The sequence below is a fragment of the Labrus bergylta genome, chromosome 4 (assembly GCF_963930695.1).
Source record: "Labrus bergylta chromosome 4, fLabBer1.1, whole genome shotgun sequence".
Taxonomy (NCBI): domain Eukaryota; kingdom Metazoa; phylum Chordata; class Actinopteri; order Labriformes; family Labridae; genus Labrus; species Labrus bergylta.
The window spans coordinates 13,022,581-13,043,486 of NC_089198.1; the positions used below are offsets into that span (position 1 = coordinate 13,022,581).

General features: G+C 40.6%; 1 protein-coding gene across 3 annotated transcripts in view; it reads right to left on the reverse strand.

Annotated features, from left to right (window-relative positions):
- Nucleotides 1-20,906, reverse strand: part of LOC109998370 (uncharacterized) — a 194,860-nt gene that overhangs the window by 60,532 nt on the left and 113,422 nt on the right. For all 3 annotated transcript variants that reach the window (XM_065953755.1, XM_020653175.2, XM_065953754.1), the window contains one exon: nucleotides 14,937-15,104. In XM_065953755.1, the coding sequence (XP_065809827.1) occupies nucleotides 14,937-15,104 (168 nt within the window). The remainder of the gene's footprint in view (nucleotides 1-14,936; nucleotides 15,105-20,906) is intronic.

Consider the following 20,906-nt stretch of genomic DNA (forward strand, 5'->3'; position numbering starts at 1 on the left):
TCGATTGTGATGGGCTGAAAGTTTCAATTAACTCCTGAGAATAGGACACTTGTGGTTTAGTAGGCACTGAGCATTTATTGTAATGCACTGATTGTTGTGATTAAATATAAAAATAGAAATAAAAAGGCCTGCATGTACAAAAGAAAGCAGACCAGCTGTGTGCATCATGGCATCTAAATGCAAACATGCTTCCATCCATTTCCCAGCATCCCTTCAGCTCTGTGTGAGATGAAGTGATTCTCAGCTCGCCTGATTATCGCTGTTGCCGTTAAAGCCATTAGCTTTGCTCTCTCATTCCTCCATCTCTCTCTCCCTCCCTCTCTCCATCATGTCGTCTCCCTCCTCCCTCCTTCATGCTTTGCTGAACTTGCCCCCAGGACTCACTTTGCTTTCATGCATCCTAAAGAGTGCCTGCTTCACCTCTTTTATCGTGCCAGTCCAAACAAAGGGGGACGTCAGCAGTGTGGGTGGCGATCATTGGATGGGAGGACAGGACGTGGGTGGCCATGTTGGACTGGATTGGCCTGTGTGTGTGTCCCTTTAACTCTGACGAGCCCATTTACTGGCCCCTCAAATGCACATTAGTCATGCCATTTAGCTAAATTCATTATCGATGCCCTATTGAAGGGGACACAAGCTATTTTCAATATGCATTAGATGTTATTGAATGTGATGTGACTGCTAAACAGGATGTAACAACAAATGATACATTGAGATGCAAACACTGGTGGCTGCTCGCTTTCTACAGACAGTTTTAGGAGACCAGTTCTTTCTTTTTTTAACTTCTGTGATTCTCAAGTGTCCTGCAGTACTGTGACACCACTGTTGAAATCCGTCATGTCTACAGAGATCCCACCGAGCTGTGGGAGGAAAAACATGCCCACCTGTGCTGGCTGAAGTGAAGTACACACAGGTAGGGCTCCGATAAATGGAGGGAGAGCCCATTGCTTAGTCCTCTCTTCCACCATCCAGATGGTGAGGCAACTTAAAGCTCGTATGAGGGGTTTTTAACTGGTTATAAAACCACCTCAAATAAACACCGATGCTGCCATGTGACCTACAAAAGCAAACAAGACCATCAGCATTGAGAAGGATTATTTCAATGAAGTTATTTGCAACGCCTAAAACCACTAGTGTGGGGTAGGAGTAAAGGCCCTGACACACCAAGGACACCTAGTTTTTGCGGTGTGTCCAACTCCGTCGTTACCCGTCGGCCCCAGTTGGCCTTTTAAATGCTCATTCCACATGTTGAATCGGGGTAGGAATCCCTCTGATTGGCTGTTCAGCCAAGTGAAACAGGAGAGCCAGTGCACAAGAAGAAAAATGGAAGCGCCTCTTCTATTCTTGTTCCACTAATAAAAGACCAAGGGCTGACAACGGCAGTGACATTTTCAAATTTTTATCAAACATTATTCTTGATTAGAAGTACCTATATTATGAGTGTTGAAGGACAGCGGTGAGAAAATGTTCTTCTTGTATCACAACAACGGTTTATTTATCAGCGTTCTTCCTCGTCATCTCCCGGTTTCCCCTTTTGGGAACTAAGATTCCAGACTACCACCACCTGCTTGGTGTGTCAGGGCCTTTAGACGGAGTGGGAACATACAGCTGCTGAAACAGCCCTTAAAGAGTGATATGTTTAAAGGTTAAAAAGAGATAAGTGGTACATCTTTGACCACAGGGGGCGCCAAAATTGACACAAACTGAAAGTTCCTCACAGGCGCTTTAAGCTCATTTTGAATCAATTGAGTGTTTTCCTTTGTTTAAAGGTTACTCTTACTCTCTCCCTAACTTACTCTGTAACTGAAAAAGGTATTTTGTTAAGGTAAGGACAACTGCCTGATTATGTTAAGTTAAAGGTGCAAACAATCATCTTCCGTGTCACCAGTGTTAGGACTAAAGTGTTACTGTAACACCACTACTATTTCCAGTAACTACTAACATTCCAGATTCAATAACACCGTTAAAGTGACTGACTTTTAAAAGCGCTTGTTACTTTATGTGAAACAACCGACAACACGTCAGCACAGCTGCATCCTGGGAGAAAGAACGTTGGCGCGTCGTAAACAAACACAGGCTGACGATCATTCAGCTGTGAGCTTTCTGTCTTGGAAATACCGACATTATTTTTCCCTCCTCGAGTTAAACAACACGAATATTAGCAGTGAGTTGTAGTCTATGTGCAGGAAGAAAAACTTCTCACACTGGAATCTAAACTTAGAAAGAGGACATACTGGCTGCTGCGTTGGGGACAGAGAAGCAAAAACTCAACACAGCATGTTTCCTTAATGTCTGACCATATAGTAAGGTCATTTTATAATTTAATTCAAGAGATAGCTTAAATATTGAACCTTGATTTTAAATATGGAGCTTAACCCCAGATACAAAGCAGGTTAAAGAGCCTTACATACCGTGTTGTGTTCTGTGATTATAAAACCTGTTGTTCAAGGACAGTAAAGACATCTGCAAAATAATCAGACATTATCATAATCAAAGGTATGTTTCTATGTCACTACAAATAGATCAGATAGACTGTTATCTACTCCTGGATGTAGTGTGCAGGCGACTGTGCCATTTATGTTCAAAGAAAGAACTATAAAAACACCAAAAAGCCAGCTTACAATTCTCGCCTCATGTTATATTAACATTATATTTTAAGCATGAATATTGTATCACCCGTTATTAATAATGTAGCAAGAGTATTTGAATAATCCTCGATGGCTAATTCAAACCCCAGGAAGTGGAACGACCGTTAGAGAATGCTCATTGAGAGTAGCTAGAGTAGTTTATGTTGAGATTATGACAAGCAGGATGTCTCTGCACAGGCCGTGTCTGTACGTCTGCCACTCGGCCTAAAAAAGACTGAGCGCTCAGGGTGTTGCATTAGGAACAGATGGGAGAGAGTGTGATAAGGGGACACAAGGGTACCGGGCGTGTGAAGAGCACACATTGCACACATTGATGAGAGAGACGGGGAGTGTGTGAGTGTGTGTGTGTGTGTGTGAGTGTGTGAGTGTGTGTGTGTGTGTGTGAGTGTGTGAGTGTGTGTGTGTGTGTGTGTGTGTGTGTGTGTGTGTGTGTGTGTGTGCGTGTGTGTGTGTGTGTGTGACTCTGGGCCTGACAGGAGATGACAAAGTCTGTCACCTCTCAGTCTCCCTGCTTCCTCACCTCTGACTGATCATGCAAGGGTGAGCGGATGTGCGTGTGCACCAATCAGAGGCAAGATGCATGTAGAGGAGACTGCTAAAGATGCACACAAATAAAAGGTTGTGTCACAGATAAATTAAGCACACACAAGGTTAAGTCCTCACATCAATCTATTAGCACCCTTTAGGCTCACCCACTCATCTCGCTTTATTGTCTGTTCTTCTTTTTTCCTTTTCTTTTTTTTTTTTTTTGCACCTCATTCTCACCAAAGGACATAATACCCTGATTATCCCTCCTGACTCCCTCCGTTTCATTCACTCCCACGCACCCTTTCTTCTACATTTGTCTCCTTGTCTCCTATTTGCTTTTTCCTCCTCGTTGTTCTCTCACCCACTCCCTCTTCTTGCTTCTTCCATTGTCTCGCTCTTCTGACGACTTTATCGCACCTTCTCTCGGCGGCTCCATCTTCCTCCTTTTTCTCTCTCTTCCAGGGAAAAATATCGCTTTTGAGCAAAGAATAGACACACAAGCAGAAAAAGGAACCATTCTCCAGCGCACACCTCGTCCTTTCCTCTCCATTCACACACTCTCTCTGTTACAGCCGTCGCTCTCCAGGGAAATGAATTAGTAATATTTACGATGAAGCCCTCTCAGAGCTTCTCCCCCCTCTCTCTCTCTCTCTCTGTTTCATCTTTCCGCTGAATAAAATGACACTGATCTTATTGCCGCAACCTATGTAGTCATCTGTCAGCCCATCTATCTCTCCATCCATCAAATCGCTGGGAGAGTGATGGCTCCCTCTGCACTTTATGTGGCACCGTTGGCAAGCCAAGGTTGTTTGGAAACCACATAAAAAGCCAGGAAGCAGCACCTGCGCCTCTGTCAGCGGGGAGAGTTGTAGCTTCTCAAAACCAAAGTTCTTCAGGAGTTACGAGTCTCGGGATGCGTCTGGCGAGTCTGTGTGTGCGCAGTTAAACTATAACAAAGTGCGGCTCTGAGTGTCACGGCGCGATGAGTTAATGTTTTGCCCTTTTGACAGCTGACAGATGCGTTTGGGGCTCCATAAAGGAGGAACACAGCTGGTGTAGAGATCACAGGGATCAGGTCGGATCACACATCAAATGTTGACATTTCACAGAAGAAGCATATGAAGAGTGACATTTCACTTTCTGATATTTCACACTGCAGCGGGAAGTTTTTTAATTTGGAGGATTAAGATTAAAGGCCGGATCGTCTTGTACATGAAGTGAATTATGTGGAAGGGAGAGTTTTTAATTATTCTCTTTATGCTTTAATTGTGAAGTCTCTTCCTGTTTTCAATGGCACTTCTGGTCGTATCTCTCTTTCATTATCTATTCATTTGGATTTGTGCATGAAATTACGTTTCATGCTTTAAAAAGTACAGCGGGCGGATACATGAGTGTACAACAGTATCTCTTAACAAAATGCACTCTTTTAAAATGCTTGATCTACTTGTAGGAAGGAGATAGACTGTATCAATGTGGACAAAGAAACTCAGGGGTTTTGAAAAGCAAAGGGCAGATTTTATAGCAGAGATGTAACTACATGTATCCCTGTGAGGAACTTTTGTTTGGGTTGATTTTGGCGCCCTCTTTGAACAAACCAGAACCTCTTCTCTCTTTGCTGATCCTGTTCTTTACAAGTAAGTCGTGCTTTTTTCCCAAAAAAATCTACCCTTGCGTTTTGTATCTGTCCGTTGTATTACTAAAAGTCTGTTTCTGCAGCGTTATGTTAACCACTTCGTCTGACACCTAACGCCCTGCCAGTGATTTCACACATTAAAAATAACTTTATGAAACAATCACTCTAGTCACTGATGGTCTCATTTTACTTTTTAGGTTATAAAGAGGCACCAGTATTAATTTCAGTCTGTCTCCCATCATAGGAGCTTTAATTTATGTTTCTTGTTTCTTATTCGAAGGCTTGTAAAGAGGAAATCTGTGAATGAACTTTGTTCTTTCAAAATGACACATTTATTGTGAGCTCAGTAGCTGCTGATTTAATAAATTAAAAAACGCCGAACCAGACTTCTTTATGACAAACAAGTTAACTCAGTCCCTGATGAAGACAAAGTGTGATGTGGTTGAAAGCACTGGATGAGGCAGGCTAAGGTATGTTGGACAAGGTGTGATTATTCTGAGGCATTTCTTTAAAGGTCCAGAATGAATGCCAATGCTTAACTTTAAAAAGAGGTAGACAATAAGGTGGACAAAAAAAGAGTTACAGAAAGTACGGGTTATGATAAAATAAAGTAATGTGTTGTTGTATGAACGGCCTTACATTATTTGATTTCTTTGCTCTGCTCTAAGTCTGCTATAAGATGTTCACTTAATGTCAGTTGTAAGTTTTTTATAAAGTGTTAGCTGGAAAATGCATCTTATATGTATAAATATTTTGTTTTTGTAAAGTGATATCTTGTAATCCCATATGACTCTTATTTCTAATGATAGATTCTTCATAAAATCACAGATTTTTACAGGTGCAGGACCAGATTTTGTAAGTGTTTTGGGGAGTTTTTTCTATATAATTGCTGATATCCGTGTGGTAAGTGCAAAAGGGGGCTGAATGATGCAATACCAAAAACAAAGTCTTGTCTGGAAGTCTTTCATTTCTAACAAATGACCAGAAACTTTGTAAAATAACCAGAGGCCATGTTGGTTAGAACAATGGGTGGTAAGTTTCATGTAACAGAAAAGACCTTTCACTGACACTACACTCACAGCACAGATGATTATTCAGTCGATATTCTTTCTTTTATTTTTCTTGTACAACAAGAAACTCAAGAGCTTATCCTTGTTCTTTTTAAGATTATTTTCGGGGCTGTTTGGCTTTTATAAGACGGGACAGCTTTAGAGAGAGAGAGGAAACTCGTAGGGGAGAGAGACTGGGCGAATGACAAGCACCAAACAGGGTCAGGATGAACCTGCGACCAGTGCAACGAGGACTGTAGCCTCTGTGCATGGGGCACCTGAGCCAAACCAGCACCCCACACATAATAACCAGAAAAGTAATAATAAGCTGATTATAGGTGCTTGTGTTTAGAATATAGCAGCTCATTTTCTGATCATTTGCAGGATTGGGGATCTTCTCATGCAACAGGAAGAAGTGGGTCACGTTTATTTGAGTTTTTTAAAGACACGTTCTTTTTTCAGGCCTCACTGTGTGTTTTATCTCTTCTTCAGGTGTCAATGCAGAAATTGCTGAAACTATGTTGTTATATTTGTATTTAATTTCAGTGCTGTGTGTAAAAAGTTAGGACGACAAATGGAAAATGGTTAAAGGTGAACGCTGCTTCTTAACGATGTATTCAGTTGAAGATAATGTAGGGTACATGTTTTATACTTCATATATTCTCATGACATCTTAGATTTCCTGTCTGATATTCACTTTTTCCACCGTGCTCAGAATAAAGCACTTGTTCTTTGTATCAAACTCAGTGGTCATCTTATTCTTAGGCACTCTTCTCGCCTGCCCTCCTGCCTCGTTTTACAATTCATCCTGAAGAGAATTCAGCTGTGCAGTACACACACACACCCATAAATTATTCAGCTACAGTAAACATGGAACATGTAAACATGTCTGAATAAATGACTACATGGAAACAAGCGTACCAAATATCCCACCAGCCAAACGACGACATTACGGCTCTACGCTACAAAGCTGCATGATGCCGTTCAAAAAGTCTCACCGTCTTAATTTCCCAGTGGATTACCAAAGGAGGAGAAAGTCATCCACTCTGCCTCTCCTGTAGCTTTGTAACGGGAATATGATCATTTGGAGATGTGATTGGATACCAAGCGCCCCATGTTTACTCTCAGATAATTAGCCAAGCATGTATTCCTCACCACATTATCATAATTAAGAGCTTACTTATTCAGGCGAGGGGGGTTGATGCGGAATTAGACGATAATAGAAACTCGCTTTAGGCACTGTTTTTTTCCATCCGTCTGCCTTGTTAACTACCAGCTTTAGGGGAGTGAAGGGAACCAAAAATGTTGTACAATCTGACACTTTCTCATAAAAAAACATGCCCACTGAGAAATATGCACTCCAGTGAGTATTAATTCAAAACAGCCAGGAAATATCAAGAGTCCAGAGATATTTCTGGGATGAAGACTTCAAATATTTTCAGCTCAAAACGATGACTTTGTGTGTCTATATAATTGTCACCTAAAAGTGTTCCAAAAGCGCCACCAGCCTTAAAAAGTTATTTGAAACGGATGAAAATAAAATTAAAGTGTCTCGTGCACCCAGGACTGCAGAGCGCTAAAACATCAAACATGTTGCTGTCCAAATACATTTGGAGCACAGAGTATGCCACTTGATAATGAGACCCAAAGGAAAGTGTGGTTACAGCGTTGTGTTTGCCAACGATGTGTGTCTGAAAATGTCCCACATTTGTCACCAAAAATAAAAAAACCCAACTACAATATGCACCGTAGCCTACTTTCCCCCTTTGCTTTTTTTCACTCCGCCGGGCATATGAAATCCCCTGACAGCACTCAAAACCGCACACACAACAAACCCACTGAAGTTCCAGGAATCATGTTTCGGATTTAAAGAAATTCTAGGACGCTGTGAAAAGACGAGCGCACAAAGCCGAACCTGTTTTTTTCCTCTTGTTAAGGTTATAATGTAGAGCCAATACCTGGTTCCTACGCTTCATTGTAATCCCCTCTTGCAAAAAAGGGAATAAGCAGCGTTGACCTTGGGGAGAGGCGGGGGGCCGGATTTGGGGGTGTCTTCTTTAAAAGCCTGGGTGTGTAATTGAGTCGAGCGGCAGGTTGGCTGTCTTTGAAGGTGTTTGAGCAAGCACAAGGGAGTTTAGAGTGTGAAGGAACACACAGGGAAGAAAGCTGAGAATTGCCGATACACACAAAAAAGAGACACACAAACAGCGGGTGTGGGCTAACACCAATAAAACACATATATGCAGGGAGTCATCAGCACGACCTGCAGAGAGAGAGAGAGAGAGAGAGAAAAAATAAGCAGCTTCAGAGATCCCCGTCGCCCATACAGATCACAATCTCTCTCCAAAAAGGCGTCCAGTCCTCGGGGCAGCCCGGCCCAAAACAGCAGCTTTGAAAAGGGGTTCAACTCGAGCAACAAACCTCAACCCCAGGACATCATTAGTTCAATCTTGACATTAAAGCCAGTGGTCACTCATCACGGGCCCGTCCAGCGCCTGACAGCTCTTTTTATGCACCCACCTGCACTGTGCTATGTTATGTTTATGTGCTCCTTAAAGCTCCTGTCTGGTAATAAAACTAGTCGGAAACTATAAACTGTGTAAGGCCAGCAAAATAGCAACCATCAGATTGACTGGTTCAATAAAACTTTATCAATCAGACAAAGTGATTAACAGCACCAGGTGGTCCCTTTATTATTTATTTACATTTTCTGAAGCACAGATTCACTCTGAGTGAAATGTAACAACATGGTGAGAGTTTTTGTCAGAGTTTTGTTAGCGTAGTGACCCCCAAACTGCGTGGGTAGAACCCCTAGAAGGGGCCCAAAGTATGACAGAGGGGGGCAGGGGCATCAAGGCAAGGCTGAACAAAAACAATGCAGAGTTCTCCACTGTCACTAAAGCATGGCCAACTTTGAGCTGACTGCCAGTAAAAGACAAAATGACAAGTCAAATCTGGCCCTCTGCTTCACCTCTACAGTGGGTAATAAAGGGAAACCACAGTGTGTGGTGGACCTCAACGTATGAGCTCATACAGAGAAGCCTATTTAATTAAAGTTGAATCTGTGCCATCAAATTCTTAACTAGCGTCTTTTGAAGCTGCTAACAAGAGTTGCCCAGTGTAAAACCACACAGTTTAGATTCTTGACAGTAGAGTCACATCACACCTGTGGGAAATAACTATTTCTGCAGTTCCCTAATCAGGACAAATTAAAGATCAAGCTGGATATTGATGTTATTGCAGGACGTGTAAATCTTACAGAGGATTTACATGAAGTTGTGTATGTCCAGGGAATTGGTTAACTTGCATAGAGAGAGAAAGAGAGAGAGAGAGTCGGTTAAAGGGATGAATGCTGGTACTTGTTAATCATTTGGAAGTTGCATGTTGCAGTGCCCCTTTAATTTCTTTCTTCTCTAGTTCAGTGAGGTGTTGTAGTCAAGACCACACCAAGGCCGGGCGAGACTGAGACAAGACCAAGACCATAAAAATCAATGAGAAATCATCAACTTGTATGCAAGGGGTGTGTCACTCATTTAGATGATCACCAGGAAGGTTGTGGACAAATGTGGGGATAATAATCAAGTTTATATAACTGTATTTCTATAACTCGGACTGTCAAATATCAAGATTAAAGTAAATCTCATGGTGAAACATCCGTGTGTGGACAACAGGCTGTTGAAGCTAGTGTTGTTGTAGACATACCACTTCTCTGATCATCTCTGCCCGTTTGGTCTGTCATTCTGTTTGATTCATTGTGTTCATGGCACAGTATTTACACTCGTGTTCATTTTCTTTTCTCTAATGTAGCCCTGTATTGCAGGATCTCTCTATATAAAGTTACATCATTTATTATTCTTTGTCCAGTGAGTGACTTTTTGGTGCAGCACTCTGAGCTGCTTCTGTATCATAAAGTTATTCAGAAATAAATTGGCCTTGAAGTGAAAGCGATGTTTACAGGACATGGCTGGTGTGTGTGTGGCGAGCGTTACAGAGGGAGAGGTTTGAGTTAAAGATGCTGAGTGAGGTGAAAGGGACAGGTGCATGCTGGTGTTTAAAACTCATCTGGAACTAAGTAACTGCAGTTTGGCTGCTGATTTGGCTCCTGTATCCACACAGTCAGCAGCTGGAGCTGGAACAGCAACTGTGACTCTCTGCTCAGGGAGGCTATTAGGAAACTTGAAAACCCCTGGTGCCCATTTGGCTCAATTTGTTTTTCATACTCCAACTTGGAGTTATGGCTCAGTCAAACACACATACACATGATGCACATAGTTTTAGACTATGTCTGTATCATTAACTCCTTTGTGGATTGCAAATAAATGTCCCCCCCCCACAAAAAAAATAAAAAAAACAAAGTACTGTATATACGCAATTGCAGCACAAAGCCTGAGGATAAACATTTTTTTATTTGGTTGTCAAAATGATCCAATTATAGCTCTCTGTACATCCATCCAGCAACTGACATTAAATAATTTGATATGACTTTAAATGGTGCCAACTTGACAAGAGGCCCACCGTGTCAAAGAGTTTATTTAACTGGTAATAATAATAATATGTCAGTATCAGACAGCCAGCTAGCAGCTACTTTGGTTTGCTGTCAGTTGTAAATACCTTGAACTAAATACATAAATGGACGTAGCAGCCTTGACATCAGCCACTCATTTGTCAACTACTATTTTAAAGCCATGAGTTTGCATTTTTTTGCCGCAACAACACTGTTGTTTTTTGATCCAGGGGTGACAGTGTTTGGACAAGAGAGGGGCAGTAGAGGAGAGCGAGGGGTTGTCGAACACAAAGTTATCAAAGCTTTACAGTCTGTGCCCTCTGCTCATTGATTAGCTGGTGAGTAAGATTGTATCAGTGCTAGAAGATTGCCCAAGTTGACTATTCATAACACCTAAAGGTTAAGTAAACTTGTGGGGGAAAAAACAACTTGCTATGTTTGTTGCTTGCTCACCCACCTCTTCCTCAGGAGAGCAAGCTGCAGATGAACAGCATGAAACCAGGTATCTCAAAATAACCGGTCCTCTATTACAACGGCCTGCTGCTTTCTCGTAGGGAAAAGCCAACTGCAATGCTGACTCCAATGCAATGACTCCAAGGCTGCTATAAATAAATCAATGCATGTGAAACACTGAACAAGCTAATAAGCCAGACACTAATACCTATGATTAGTACTAACAAGTTAATGAAACAATTTGACAGATTCACTGAACAAAAAATCTAAAGCACACCTCTTTGACAGTCAGTGTAATACACCACACAGCAAGCCATATTATTTTTCTTACTTGTATGATCAAATCTTTAAAGGCACCAACCTGTGTAGAATCAGCCCACCTGTCACTCAACATGACCACAACATTAATAATGCATAGCTCTAAGACTTAATTAAACATGTGAGTTCAAAACAACTCACTTCTCATGCAGTTGTCATAAATAATACATTAGCTATGGAGACAAAACAGTTTATGTACCAGGCTTTGATCATGTTTAATTCTGCAGTTTAGTCTTGTATTTTAATATTGGGCCTAATGGGGATTGTCTCACTTTTAGAGGCAGCCTCAAGTGGCCACTTAAGGAACTGCAGTTTTTGGCATTTTTGCATTGGCTTCATTTCCTTAGTGCTTGAGGTTTCTGCGTGGAAAATACACATGAACTGAAACATTTCAGCAAGTAAGATCATTATTTAAAAGTCTAAATTTGGACCTCTTCAGGAAGTCTATGAAAGTCTGTAGCCAAAATAATATATACATCATTAGTGAGAAGGGCTACCTGGTCTTTGTTGGTATTGAAAAACTGAAGCTGACTTTTTTGGTTTTGAAACAATAACTAAATGCATGTATTATTCTCATCAAGGATATCAGTCTGAATAAGGGTTTATGCTTACTATTGCACATTCTTAATCAAAGGATCAACTATTTCAAACCATTAACCAGAACAATACGTGGGTTTTTTTTACACTTAATACTCCTCTCGTTATTTTAATTTCAATTTGATAATACTTTGATTGTTCAGTAAGTGTGCTTTTCCACAGCCACTCTCAAAATATAAAAAGAAGTGTAATTTAGGCTTTATTTCCCAGCTTTTGCTCTCTTCACTTTAATGAGAATAAGGTCAGCAATTATTTTAGAGATGGCGCTTTTGCTTAGATGAAAAAGAGCAGAAAAGGGCTGACATTAAGTAAAAGATGACAAGAGTACAGGCCATCAAGGCTGTTTGGTTCCCCTTTTCATTCACAGGATGACTCACTGTCTTTTTTTTTTTGTCCTTTTGTACATAATGAAGGACGTACCTACCAATTTTAGAGGTATAACAAAAGAAGAATTGATTAATATCGTCCTCTAAGACACTCCATATCCATAAAAATAGAAGTCCCAGCAGTGCTGCACAGGGCTCCTTCAAGCAGCTCATAACTAAAAGAATGATGTGCCGTATAATGTCCAACTAGGACAATAATCACACTTGATTACAAAATCTTTGCGGCGACCAGCAGCTGTTATGTAAATGACTCATTTGGACCAAATTTAGAGTCTAATTTAATTTTTCAGCAGAATAAGCCACACAGCAACACAGGACCTTTCCAGTCTCTCCTCTGCACTCAAATACCTCCGTGATCCAAAACTGTGAATTCAGTTAAAACGTCATCAACGACTTATTTAGGAAGCAGATTAGGCTGGTTTTAATAGAGGTGCTGTCGGATTACTTCTCAAAAATCTGAAAGTATGTCTGTAGTTGGAAAAGCAGTGAGCTAATAGTAGGAGAGAAATCCATGGCTGAATGTTTGATGAGGCAGTTTGCAGCCCTGCAGGAGTCTCCTCTGCCTGACTGCTGCTGACAGGACCTGCAGGTCACAGAGGTCTGAGGACTCGTCTGCCTCCTGGAGCCAAACAAAAAGCCCTGTGCTATGCTAAAATGAGTTTTTTTATTTTTTTATATTATATGAGTACAGAAAAGTTAACACAGCACCACTTTGTAATTTAAAGTGACTTTTGCTGCTGTACAGGGACTGAAATCCAGACTGAATTGTTGTAATGAGGCCCACTCATTTGAAGCTCCAAGATGCTTAAAAAGGCGAGGAAGTTTTCAGATTTTAAAACCACTAGAAACCAAAATATGCTATACCCCCCTTTAAGATGTGAGATAGGGTCCTGTGTACATCATAGAAAGCCTCTAAAACTATTTAGAAATTAGTTGCACTTTAAATATTTTCTTGTGTTTCCGTAAACTTTCAGATTAAGTTGAGTGTTTTCAGTCTGATATAATCTTTACTGTATTGTGCGACATTCAAGACCGGGTTCATTCCTTGAAATACATCTGAAAAAGTGTGAGTGTCTTATATTTAAGATCTAGACTTATACATTCAGACAGCTACGCTTATACGTAAAGAGAGTGTACCGCTAATGACTGAGGCCAGCTGTCACTCAGCTGCAGTGCCAGGGAGACACACAGAGATCGTCTGGAACAAAGTGGGTCTCTAAAGTAGGTCAAGATAACCCATAACCGACAACTGACAGACTTTTTTTGGACTGGGGGGCCCGTACTGACCCACCGTCTTCTGCAGTTAACTGAAGTGTGAAGTGCCCCCACACACACACACACACACACACACACACACACACACACACACACACACACACACACACACACACACACACACACACACACACACACACACACACACACACGGATGAATAGTATATTTTTAACCCACTCATCATATCTTCTCCAATAACAACAAGTATAACATATATGTTATATGTTATATACCGTTGTATGTTTTATTAACGTTTAAATGTTTTTAGCTTAATTCTTTGACTTCTCAAAAAGAAGGTTCATGTCCAAAGTTACACTTCAAGGTGTTAACAAATGAAAGTGGCTTCATTGAAATGCAAAGGAAGCGAGTAGCAGCCTGTTGTAACACAGCCCAAATAGTTGGTTCAAACGTAAGGCCCGCCCATCAGAGTTCAAGATTTAGGGGTGCTCACTGGGGTGACAACTGAGGCAGAGATTTGAACAACTTTAAGATATAGCATTAGAGTCATTAAACAACGACTAAGCAGCCAAGAAATATGGTGTTAGAAAGCACAATGTCCAAAATGTACTAATGATACTTACTGATCTACATCTGTCACTGTACAGGTGAGAAGTCAGTCACTTTGAAGTGCTGGAAATGATTGAATGATGTATTTGAAAAAAATAAGAGTTGGTCTTCTCAAAGCCTTTTAAAAATGATTCTTGAAATAATGTCTGGCAATCAGGATGGTCTTTTGATCTGACAAATACAATGAGTTGATTTCAAGTCACATGGCAGCAATACTGCTATTCACACTCAATGTAAGAATCATCTGCAGGCCTCTATTTGCAGCTGCAGGAGTTTTCTGCCGGCTGTTGATGATGGTTTTTTGGCAGTGAATGTTGAGAGTCAGTTTGGGGAGTTTATTTCTGTACCAATAAAGCCAAGTTCATGCTAAAAAGCCTCCACTTAGCTTTCATTCATAGCTTTGAGAACAAATTGGGGCTTCTCAGATAATGCAGCCAGCGAATGCAAAACGCTAACAACAATATGGACAGCAAATGTTTTGGAAGTCAACACTTAGTGACAAATTAAAAGTAATTATTTTCAGATGTCAGAACTTCGGCTCCCTCTTCTGATCCAGATTTAAATATATGATAATAATATATTGTTTAAAATGGTTTTCACTGTAAAAAGCTGCACTACACCGATTGTCACCATTGATATAAAGATTAGCCAGGCAGCTGTCAATCAAAATGACACCAGCCACGCCCACGACTTCTTAAGTGTGCAAAAAGAGCTGTTGTTTACGAACTGTTATGAACATACATACCACTCAAAATGACCCTCTCAACATTGTCATCATTAATGCATTGTTAGTTTTTCAGAGGCTGGAGCTGTGTGAATGAGGGGGGGGGGGGTTTGGGTGGAGTGGGAGGTTTTACAAAAACTCTTCAGATGTGTTCAAACAGAGAGCACAGCATTCATTGTTTCTCTTTAGTCATGCTCTCCGTCTATTGCTGGTATTCATTCTCCTCCCGTGGGTGTCTGCATGAGTAACTCACTCTGAGTGAAGCGTGGAGGATTGTCGTTGACGTCAGACAGCCTCACAGTGACAGTGGTGGTCCCGGATAATCCGCCCAAGTGGCCCCCCATGTCTTTGGCCTGAAGTATCACCAGGTACTGGTCCTGGGTCTCCCTGTCCATGTCGGGCACAGCTGTACGCAGAATACCTAAGACACACACACACACACACACACACACAGAAAGATGTAGGCGGTGAGGCATTTATAAGAAAGTTAAAATAGGCTTTTGTGTGCGGCATAAACTGCCTGTGATATATCTGTGTGGGATGAAAAGATTCTTTGATCAATATTTATGACTCAGTGATTATCAGGCACTGAACCTTTTGGCTTTTTTAAACCCCATTTACTGGCCTGTGATCTGTTATGAAAGTATCGCTCCCAGCACAGAGGGACCTCATCCAGCTGTGATGACATTTTTAAACACGGCTTCCTGTAAAGATACAAAAGTGGGATCACAACACCGCTTTAGACCAAGGCTTTGCAGTTACAACTTTCTACTAAGTCACACTTTGTTATAATAAAGGCAAGATTTTATTCATGACCTTATACGTGAGGGATACAGCCTGTGGAGGTGTTGATGCTGAGGCGAGAAAAGGCTGCTTCTTCGGAATTCATTAAATTCAGATTATAGAAGGGAAGGGCATTATTATTATTACGCCATGGTTAATTGTTGAATATAAAAAGACCTTTAACAGTAAATTGACATTACTATTGTTATTATAATGAGGTGATAAATCCGTCCCAGGCTGTCCGAGGCTCAACAATAGGACATACAGCACTCTTTGTTCACATGTGGAGGCAGGACGAGGAGAAAAGAGTGACGATCTAGACGAGCTAAGCTATGGCCTGCTCCCTCCGGGGAGGAAGGTTAAACTTGTATCACATCTGTTGAGTCTGGACTTCACAATAAATGGGTAAATAGTGTCCCCTCCCCTCACAGCTCATCAGTTATATGTAGACACATTTGACCTCTGTCAGGATGACAGCACAGCGTCATGCAGCAGAGTATTGAAGGCCAGACGTCTCATCTCCACAATCAGATGCAAAACAAGAGCAAAACTGCACAGAGCTGCAAGACTTCATGGACACTTAAATATCCAACCAACCATCCATTATCTAAACCCCCTTTCATGTTCAGAGTCACAGGGGGTTTGGAGCTGATCTCAGCTGTCATTGTGTGAGCGACGGGGTACACCCTGACATACAGAGATAAACAACCAGACAAAATCACACTCACACCTATGGGCAATCTAAAGTCACCAATTTACCTAACGAACATGTCTTTGGACTGTGGAAGCTGGAGTACCCTGAGAGATTCATTGCATGCAGGGATTAGAACCAGGAACCTTCTCGTTGTGAGGCAACAGCACTAACCACTGCACCACTTAGTTGAATATAATTAGATTAATATGCTTTCAAATAAGACGAGGCTGATAGGAGTGCCAATTGATGCAAACTCTAAGGTTATCATTGGGTATAATTTACGGTGGCTGGGAAGTGCAAAGCAAAATTACAAATGTGAGACAAATTTACATTTTGAAAAACCTTTTTACATTTTTAGAAAACAAAATTACAAAACCAAAAAACTTTAACATTTAAATTACAAATTACAAATTTACAAGATGTGAAACACTTTTACAATCCCCAAACAAATTTACAAACGACAAAATCTTGACAAAATGGGACCATACCAAATGTCGGAAGTGACCCGGAAGTGATCGAGTGAGGGGTCATTTTGTTTGTTTTGTTTTGTCGCGGTACATTCCCTTTCCGTCAAGATTCTGTCGTTTGTAAATTTGTTTGGGGACAGGTAAAAGTGTTCTGCCTCTTGTAAATTTGTCTCAGCAATTGTAAAAGTGTTTCACATCTTGTAAATTTGTTTTGTCCTTGGTAAGTGTTTTTGGTTTTGTAATTTTGTTTCATGAAATGTAAAAAGGTTTTTCAAAATGTAAATTTGTCTCACATTTTTTAAAAACACTTTGTAATTTTGCTTTGCACTTCCCAGCCACCGTAGTAATTCCATTTTAGTGAAATCATCCCTCAATGTTATAAATAAAAGTGTCAAGATTTTCAGTTTTTCCTCTATTAGCTGCTTTACAGTCATCAAAGTGTTCGCATTCACCTAATAGGTTGAAGACTGAACTCAAAGGACACCTTAGATTGCATCCTTTATACTGTGGTTATTTTATATTTACATATTCAGCACATATACTTAGAGTTCATTTATTATCATGTTTTAGAATTAAACACCTTACTGATCTTTGACCTTTTGGCACGTCAGAGCCAGAAACAACGGGACTCACAGTTTTCCAGAAGTAAAACACCTCATCTGTTCATAACCAGAACCCTATGCATGCAGTGTTAACTCGAGGAACCTAATAGAGATTGTGACCTTTTTTAATGACTTATGAACATTAATAACAGTAAATCTGATTGCTCATTATGAACTGAAAGAGTCATGACCTCTTATTAAAGACTTCATCAGGACTGTGGTTTTACATGTTAGTGAGTCATTAATAAAATGTCATGGGTTCCTTGTTTTCCAATAAGCCGTTTTGCCTGCAATTACGAGTGTTGTGAATTCTTTGAGGCTGGTCCAGATGCCCTGCAGCTTTTTTTGGAGGGTAACTGTTCACGGCCCAATGGAGGGATGTGGACAGTACATTAAAGAGACAAAAAGATGTAAGATGCTGCAGCCAAATTGATTATTTTACAACCAAGCAACCCCAGAGTTCTTTACTTATAATCAAGGAGTAGACAGTTAAAGCCTTACTACTTTCAAATCAAAGTTAAAAAGTGTTCCTCACCTGTGCCTGGAATTGATTGCTTTCGAAATTGGACTGTTATTAAGTTGTGTGCAGTGCTTCAGGCGTACAACTTATTAATGCAAAGTAATATTCACTATAGCTCCATTTAATCAATTAAAATTGTCTAAAAAAATATATTTTGGAAAACAATTATCTCTGTGTTTTGCGTCAGTAGCATCTGTTCTGTTGTGCCTTGACTCAATAACCCAATATGTGGCAGACACATTAAATGATAGTGGGCCTATAACGGGACAAGCTAACAGCCTATACTGGGACTGTATTTTATCCATGGAGGCAACATTGGGAAAATAGTCAATATTGGGATAATATTTGGACTATATACTGTATATGCTCATAGTGAGACGATAACAGGCTGAAATAATTGGCTGATAATGGGCCTTCATTGGGCAAAAAAAATTAGCCCGTATAATGGGCCTTGATTATGCAAATCTGTTAGCCTATAGCAGGTCTATTTTTGGTCAATATATTACCTGACAGTGGTCGAATATTGAAGAATATTAGCCAAGAGTGGACCTACTGGGATTAAATAGTATCTGATAGTGGGCCTACACCAGGACAATATACAGTATAAGCTTAAAATGAGCCTATAGTGGGCTGAAATAATAGGCTTAGCAAGCTTGTATTGGGCCAAAATATTAGCGAGTAGTGGGCAGATATTGAAAGATAATATTAGCCAACAGTGGACCTATTGGGATTAAATATTTGATCTGGTAGTGGGCCTAGACCAGGACACTATGTAAGCTTAAAATGGTCCTATAGTGGGCTGAAATAACAGGCAGATGGCAGGCTTGTATTGGGCCAATATTGGGATGATATACAGTTTTATAACCACTTATTTTAAAAACAAGTTTAAGAGATCCTGATCAAAACGGTTAGTAAATAAGTCAAATAAATAAACACATGTTGACCCATATGTATTTTTCAAATCTTAAATATCAATATTGTATCAGCCCTACAGTTGAATATCAGCTGAGATATGATTACAGATTCATAAAGCGATGCTAAATCATTCAGCAGCCATCAGTAAATCCATTAGTTAAACTGTATAAAGTATGCTTTATTAGAAAGTGGTGCCCACTTCTATCCACCGCTTTAGTTTAGTCATCGTCATTGTAATAATAGGTCTGCATTCTTAGTGATGAATTTATGTAAACACAAACAGGCCTCTGTAAACTGAGTCATAAACCTGTCAGTGCTGATAGTTCCTCGATCATAACCCAGGGATTACAGTCATCAAGTTGATGCTATTAAAAAATCCCATAGCATCAATAAAAATGTCTTTACGCCAAGTGATGTATCAAGTTCTTCTTAGTCCTCTTTCAAATCCCTCTTGACATTTTCAAAATGCACTGTCATCGAGCAGAAAACACGACCGCTTCCTCTGAAAATCTAACAGCTTTCCTGTCTTTTTGGAGACACTCGGATTTCATTTGACAGCAACAATATATAACTTAATGTCCCGTTAAAGACACACACACACACACACACACACACACACACACACACACACACACACACACACACACACACACACACACACACACACACACACACACACACACACACACACACACACACACACAAAACTGTACATGAGGATGCTCATATGGAAAAGATGAATCACCCAACACAGACAGCCAGTCATGCTGACGGGGCGTAAAATCTCGCTCTGTATCTCACGCTCTTTAACGGCACACCAAGACGCTTCGCTTAAACCCATTCAACATCGATCACCTCCTCCGTGTAAATGACCTCATTCTGCTACATGTGATTGGATGGTGCTCGTCAGGTGTATGAGATGCTGGCTGTTCAACCCCCCCCCCCCCCACCCGCCCCCACCCCCCACCCAGCATCAGCCAGACACAGCAGGCCGGGATGACTTGGCAGCTCAAGGTGAATCACATTTAACTGTGCCGGCTGTTTTGAATGCTAACAAACGGGCAGGAAAAAAAAACGTCTCGGTTTCTGAGCAGAATTCATAAACAAACAGACTAAATGTACGAGCAAATGTGCCTCGCCTTGGAGTGCACATCCGGAATGAGACGTCTGGTGATGGAGCCAGCGAGGAGCGGGGGTGATTGCAGATGGGAGATAGAGAGCGGGGAGAAGAGAGCGGACATGTTCAGAATACTAAAACTTGTGTCGTAGCAGCGTGTCACGACTGATTCACACTGGCTGGAATTAGACATAAAGTCCTTAATTAGCATTTCACAAAGCGCCGCACTCTATCAGAGGTCCTCATATGTCCCAGCAATCAATTACTAGACATCCACCTTTAACGTGCAGAACACAAGTAGTGCACAAGTATCTGCTCCAGATAGAGCAGATATTTACATCACAGGAATAGCAAAAGCAATGGAAATATATTATAAACGCCATATGGTACATTTAAAAATATATAATTTATTAATATACTAAGAACATGGCCACAATAAAAATGTGCTCCTTTTACAATACAAATAAATAAAAGCTTACTAGACATTTTGGTTATAGCCCTTAAAAAAAAAGGCCAGTTCTTTTTACTGGATGTACAGGATATTAAGATTCTCCTAATCCTTTTCTTTTTTTATTATTCTTAATCATATTTGTGTTGATATTTCCGGATAGATTTATTCATTTTTCAATTCGCCTATAAGCTTCTATTTTCTGTTCTTCACATTTTTTTATTGGACATACTTTATGAATCCCACAAGGGGAAATAACTTTTACACACACACATAGGCTGAAATATACACACATGCACAAACAGGATCCTATGGACATGCACTAATAGAGAGATGTCAGATTGAGGGGCTGCACATGAAGTCCTTGAGCGGGTGGGGGTTCAGAGCCTTGCTCAAGGGCACCTAGGAAGAGATCTGGCACGTCTACAGCTACCAGACCAAATTCCAGACTTGATCCACACAGGGACTTGATCTGGTGACCTTCTGGTTTTGAACCCAAATCCCTACAGACTGAGCTACTGCCGCCCACCTTTCACATTTGTTTGTTGTTTTCCTCTCCTATTTCCACAATCCTTTGTTAGCTTGTTTATTTTTATATTTCTTCGTTTCTATTCGTGAATTTAAATCACATTAATCACATTCTGATTTGTCCCTTTCGTCGCACTGTAGTTAACCCA